Genomic DNA, 6,651 nt, shown 5'->3' on the forward strand with positions numbered 1-6,651 from the left:
TAACTAGGGATAATATAACATAAAAGGTTTGTTAGAAATGCTCAAACAATCCGAACATGGCCTTAATCATCTCTCTAATGTTGCATGACTTAGGATTTCGCCTCGAGAGATATTGAAGCAAGTTCTAGTGAATAATAATGCTATCATGAAACTCACAAGAAAGAATATGCAACAGGCTCAAAATCTCACAAGGGTTCAATAAATTTTCACTTAAAATCCACATACAACCATCACGATTCATAGGACCAACACCATTCGAAGGTGGTGGCCTGCCCTGCCTAAAACAGTCATGTTTGACTGGGCTTGCATGTATTCGTTAACTTACGCTGTCCCCTGTTAGCTCACCCTAGCCCCATGCCTTTTGTTCTCTAGTGTAAGTGTTAGATGTGTGATTTGTGTACTGTGATTCAATAGATCTAAAAAGATTTCTGGAAGAAGGTTTGAATAATTTCATAGAGCTTCACAGTGATGGAAGCCTCACACTCATTTTATTGAAATTGCTCACTCTCTCTTACATAGCAAAACGAATATTGCCGTTGCACTAGGGAGGGAATATCACCCTTCTCTCTCCTCTAACAGAATGAAAACAATCTCACCCATTCATGTTATCTATCCTATGAGATAGTTACATGTGTCACGCAACACTACTTACTCTAACTTAATTTTGAGCATCCATTTGGAATGTAATCCAAGGGCTCTGATTAAAAAAGTAAAAACATAAACTTATTTTAGCTAAAATCACATAAATACTAAACACACAGAGTACCCAGTACAGTGGAGCACCAAAGAGAGTCCCAACAAATAGACAATAAGAAAGTTTGGCAAGTCTCTGTACAAAGATGTTTTCTCTATAAACAAAGGTTAAGCTGGTATTAACGTCTTGTGGGTGTCAAGAATCAGAACTGAATGAACATATACCGTATTGTGTTGTAACATTATTACTCAACAAGGAACGTTTGTGAACAAAGCGAAATGCTCATAAGCATATACTTCTGTTCTACTTCATCTATATATTTAATGCTGATCAAGATAAGCTAGAGCTCTAACCTTCATCGTTTCCTACTGTAACTACTAGGAAATATTGTAATGTTAGACTAAGTTAACACGAGAAAAATTAATATTGTAAACTCCAACTACAACAAGGCCTGCAGCAACATATTAATAAATTCGAATGCTGTTACCTTCTCTTTAGAATCGACATAACCATCAACCTATATAGTCCCTAGAAGCACAACGATCTCGTCCAACTCAAATTTAGTTAATCAGGTTTCAACAATGGCCTCCAGAACTTCAAGCCTCAGATTCTTCTCACTAATAATTTTTTCATTTGCCATTGTCCAAATGGCAACAGCCGGAGACCCGGACATTATTACTGACTTCATAGTGCCGCCAAATGCAAATGGAACTGTAGATGGAAACTTCTTTACATACACCGGCTTTCGTGCCCTTGTTGAAGGAGACCCTCCCACAGCCTTCAAGGCTATGAAGGCATCCCTGGTTGAATTCCCTGCTCTTAATGGGCATAGTGTTTCGTATGCCGTCCTTCAGTTCCCAAATGGCACTACCAACCCACCACACACTCATCCTCGCTCGGCTGAGCTACTTTTCCTCGTTGGTGGTACCCTTGAAGTTGGTTTTGTTGACACCAAAAATAACCTCTTTACGCAGACGCTTCAGACAGGTGATCTGTTTGTGTTTCCCAAGGGTCTTGCGCACTTCCAGTACAATGCTGATGCAGAAAACCCAGCCATAGCAATTTCTGCATTTGGAAGTGCAAATGCAGGAACTGTACCAATACCCTCCACCTTGTTCACCACCGGCATCGACGACAATGTGTTGGCTATCTCCTTCAAGACTGATGTTGGCACCATTCAAAAGCTCAAGGCTGGTCTTGCTCCCAAGCCGTAAAGATAGTCACATAATCAGAGAATTGATCACCAGTATTGCATTGTTTGTTGAATAATTACCAGTAATGTGTTCAAAGGGTGTGCCATCAGCCTGTATTACATTGTTTGTCATAATTAATTTATTCTCGACTATATCATAACATTTCCTTGATTATTTGCGGTGGATTAATGTTTTTTTTTGTATTAAATAATATTTTGCTTTTACAATTCAGTATAAAAGTTTTTTTTTTTTAAAAAAGGGCGCATGTCTGATTCGTAAGACTTAGAGTTGTAGTTGGACCAGTTCTAGGGAAATTGAGTAAACAAGAAGGGTTGTTCGATGTGGGTGTATGCGGAGGGTGTGAGGTGTATGTATAGGGAGTTGGATTATCTCCCCTCTTTTTTTCCTTCCCTTTCACTCCCCTTCTATTTGAACGGTCACGGTTAAGCCACGCTAACATCTTATATTAATTTTGTATAGAAAGAGAAAGAAAAATAGAGAATGTGAGAGGAGGGAAGGGAAAGGGATGAAAAGAGGAGGGGAGATAATTCTAAATCCATATGTACAGTGCGGAGTGTGCAGGTACTAGTGGAAAATATGTGGATGGTGTATTGAGATAAACTGTAACTGAAAAAGTAGATGTGGTGTGAAATTAGAATGTGAGGTGCATTGAGTAATGTGGGTTGTCAATAAAATAGTCCAAACAAGAAAGCAATAAACTGTTAGTTTTACAATAAATTATGATTTCGAATTGTGCCTACTTGACAATCAATTCTAAGGGTAATGCTAGAGAAACCAATTTTTTAAACCAAATTTGTAAATCAAATAGTGTGTTACTAATAAGAAATAAGCATGTTAATCGACACTTAGTTAATAAACCAATCATCTGCAATCACATAATTTGGTTTGCAATTTTAGTTCATTACCCTTCTTTTGAACCCTCCCACCACCTCTCCCTTTCTCCACTCCTCATTTCTCTCGTATACTTTCTCCTCTAACTCTAAGCAAAAGAAAACTAAAAGCTAAGCCAATGACTTGTAATGATCGTTCTCTTTCCTAGACCAAGACCTAGGTTTGAGTTTTGCTGTCGAAAATTCCTCTTGGTCGGCGATCTATAAAAATAAAAAATGAGCTAAGACCCCTCTTTGTAAGTTCTTAGATTGGCTTGTGGTATGCCCTGGACCTTGAATGGGGTAGCCTCCCCTCCCCCCTGATCTTTTAAAATACACAAAAAAAACTAAAAACTAAAGACTAAAGCAAATTACAAAATGTGCCGTAAAATTTTGTATTATTGAACGAATTTCTTTTTTTTTTTTTTTTTTTTTTAATATAATTCTTGTGGTATTATTTGCGGCTAGAGGCTGACAAAAACTATTAACAGTCTTAAGAATTATGTGACTTATGTCCAGCAGCAAGAAGTACTGATGCTGTTTGAGTTAATTACCCAAAATACTAGTTTTTGTTTTCTTTTTTCTTTTTTCCGAACCAAAATACTGATTTACACCAACCTGGGACGCAATTGGTTGAACTAAAATACTAGATTGTTGGTTGTTCCAAAATTTTGCAACAAGATAATATAAAACTGGGCAACGGAGGAATGGAGTTTGGCCATACAACCACTCTGATGCTATAAGCTGCAGACTGCAGGTAATTAACATTGATTAACAGATAGCTATGGATGTTGTTAATTCAGCCCATACCTTGAACCAAAAAGGGTCTAACCAACAAAATAAAAACCAAAGGGGACGTCGAAACATACATTACTTCTATTAATATTTATTTCTATTTAATATTAGTATTGGAGAAGTTAAGCAAGAGTTGTTATGTTCTTGTTTCTATTCCAAGAAAAAAAATACAAATTAACAACTGTGGAACCGCAGCTACGACAACGATTACATTGTAATCTTCATCTCCAGTTTGGCAAGTCTTTCTGTACAAAGCTGTTCTCGCTATACTTTTTCTATAAAGCAAAGGTTAAGCTGGAATTGACGTCTTGTGGGTGTCAAGAATCAGAACTGAATGAACATATACCCTATTGTGTTGTAATATTATTACTCAACAAGGAACATTTTGTGAACAAAGCCAAATGCTCACAAGCATATACTTCTGTTCTACTCCATCTATATATTCAATGCTGCTCAAGATAAGCTAGAGCCCTAACTTTCATTGTTTCCTACTGGAACTACAAGGAAACATCGTAATGTTCGACTAAGTTAACATGAAATAAATTAATATTGTAAACTGCAACTACAGCAAGGCCTGCAGCAACAAATTAATAAATTCGAATGCTGTTGTTGCCTTCTCTATAGAATTGACACAACCATCACCCTATATATAGCCCCTAGAAGCACAAATATCTCATCTAACTCAAATTTAGTTAACCAGGTTTCAACAATGGCCTCCAGAACTTCCAGCCTCAAATTCTTCTCACTAATAATTTTCTCATTTGCCATTGTCCAAATAGCAATAGCGGGAGACCCGGACATTCTTACTGACTTCATAGTGCCTCCAAATGCAAATGGAACTGTAGATGGAAACTTCTTTACATACACCGGCTTTCGTGCCCTTGTTGAAGGAGACCCTCCCACAGCCTTCAAGGCTATGAAGGCATCCTTGGCTGAATTCCCTGCTCTTAATGGGCAGAGTGTTTCGTATGCCGTCCTTCAGTTCGCAAATGGCACTACCAACCCACCACACACTCATCCTCGCTCGGCTGAGCTACTTTTCCTCGTTGGTGGTACCCTTGAAGTTGGTTTCGTTGACACCAAAAACAACCTCTTTACGCAGACGCTTCAGACAGGTGATCTATTTGTGTTTCCCAAGGGACTTGCGCACTTCCAGTACAATGCTGATGCAGAAAACCCAGCCATAGCAATTTCTGCATTTGGAAGTGCAAATGCAGGAACTGTATCAATACCCTCCACCTTGTTCACCACCGGCATCGACGACAATGTGTTGGCTATCTCCTTCAAGACTGATGTTGGCACCATTCAAAAGCTCAAGGCTGGTCTTGCTCCCAAGCCGTAAAGATAGTCACATAATCAGAGAATTGATCCCCAGTATTACATTGTTTGTTGAATAATTACCAATAATGTGTTCAAAGGGTGTGCCATCAACCTGTATTACATTGTTTGCCACAATTAATTTATTCTGGACTATATGAGAACATTTCCTTGATTATTTGTGGTGGATTAATATTTTGGTTTTGTATTAAATAATATTTTGATTTTACAATTCAGTATAAAGGTTAGAAAAAGGCTTTTTTAACCTTAATCCTTGAAAAAGATAAAAATTAATAAAATCCTAATGCCAGATTACATATTGGATATAGTCCCTTGATGTGTCCTTAATTTAAATTAATTAATGTGTATTTTATTCAATGTCTCCATTACACATTTTAATTTATTTTTTGAAACTTGAAAGGCTTAATGAATGTGCCTAAATGACACATTCCGACCAAAATCAAGACGTGCTGGCCGTCACCACCATAGCACGATATTGTCAGCTTTGGGTCCTTTCCACGCCCTCATAGTTTTATTTCTAAGAACTCACACGAGAACTTTTCAGTGGGTTACCCATCATGGGATTGCTCTCGCACGCTACTCGCTTAACTTCACAGTTTCGATGGAACCCGAAGCCAGTGAGGTCCCAAAAGGCCTCGTGTTAGGTAGAGATGGGAATATACATATAAGGTTTACAGAATCCACTCCCCTGGGCAATGTGGGATGTTACAATCCACCTCCCTTAGGGGCCCGACGTGGACAATATCATGCTAGGCGGACAATATCGTGCTAAGTTAGATTTTGATTTAACTTATGATTTTAGTCTAAAAGTCATCTTTGTCAAGGATTAAATCAAGTTTCCTAAAAAAAAAAAAAAGAGGAAAACTAATGAAAAGGGTTTGAAAACTTTGAATTTTAATGATAAGGACAAAATAAAGGGTAAAGTGAATAGTACCAGGTTTGACTTTTTAGTGTAAAAATGTGGTTTTTCGTTAAAATGAACAATACCGCGGGTTTTTCGTTAAAACTCCCAAAAAAAAAGGGGGCGCATGTCTGATTCATAAAAATTAGAGCTATAGTTAGAACAGTTATGGGGAATTTGAGTAAAAAAGAAGGATTGTTTGAGGTGAGGTGTAAGTAGAGTGTGAGGTGTATATAGTGTGCAGTGCGAGGGTAGTAGCGGAAGATATGTGGGGTATATTAAGGTACCGTTTGGTACTTGGGACGGGACGGAACAGAGTGGGAAAAGACGTGCCGTCCCACGTTTGGGGCCCCTAAAATGGGTGGAACGAGCTGTTCCACGGGACGAGTTTTGGGTGAATTTTCGTTCCACCTCATCCCCCTGGAACGACTCTTTCCACATCCGTGGAACATAAAATTATAACCTCTCCGTCTCCTTCTTCTTCCTCCTTGTTTCCATCCGAGGGCATCTTTGCTCCCGCTCCGTTCAGTTCCTTCCTGTCCCGTCTCGTCCTGTCCCATTCTGTTCCGTCCCGTCCCGTCTGCATACCAAACGATACCTAAGATAACCTGTAACTGAAAAAGTAGATGTGGTGTGAATTTAGTATATATGTGTGGTATATTTAACAATATTTGGAGTGTCGATAAAATAGCCCAAACAAAAAAGCAATAAATTGTTAGTTTTACAATAAATTATGACTTAGAATTGCTCCTGCTTGATAATCATTTCTTTTAAACTCTCCCACCACCTCTCCCTTTTTCCATTCCTCATTTCTCTCATATACTTTCTCCTTTAACTCTA

The 6,651-nt window shown here is 38.3% G+C and overlaps 2 protein-coding genes across 2 annotated transcripts; both read left to right on the forward strand.

Moving 5' to 3' along the window:
* Positions 1-1,275: 1,275 nt before the first annotated feature.
* Positions 1,276-1,908, forward strand: LOC137741432 (putative germin-like protein 9-2). The gene has a single exon (XM_068481149.2). It carries the CDS (start codon positions 1,276-1,278, stop codon positions 1,906-1,908), a length of 633 nt encoding a protein of 210 aa, XP_068337250.2.
* A 2,373-nt stretch (positions 1,909-4,281) lies between these two features.
* LOC137741386 (putative germin-like protein 9-2) lies at positions 4,282-5,055 on the forward strand. The gene has a single exon (XM_068481105.2). It carries the CDS (start codon positions 4,282-4,284, stop codon positions 4,912-4,914), a length of 633 nt encoding a protein of 210 aa, XP_068337206.2. The 3' UTR covers positions 4,915-5,055.
* The last annotated feature ends 1,596 nt before the right edge of the window (positions 5,056-6,651 follow it).

The sequence above is a fragment of the Pyrus communis genome, chromosome 11 (genome assembly GCF_041283825.1).
Source record: "Pyrus communis isolate YQ-2024b chromosome 11, ASM4128382v1, whole genome shotgun sequence".
Classification (NCBI taxonomy): domain Eukaryota; kingdom Viridiplantae; phylum Streptophyta; class Magnoliopsida; order Rosales; family Rosaceae; genus Pyrus; species Pyrus communis.

Bases quoted from the DNA above. Each gene is read 5' to 3' on its own strand.
- LOC137741432 (XM_068481149.2), top strand. From the start codon at position 1,276: ATGGCCTCCAGAACTTCAAGCCTCAGATTCTTCTCACTAATAATTTTT.
- LOC137741386 (XM_068481105.2), top strand. From the start codon at position 4,282: ATGGCCTCCAGAACTTCCAGCCTCAAATTCTTCTCACTAATAATTTTC.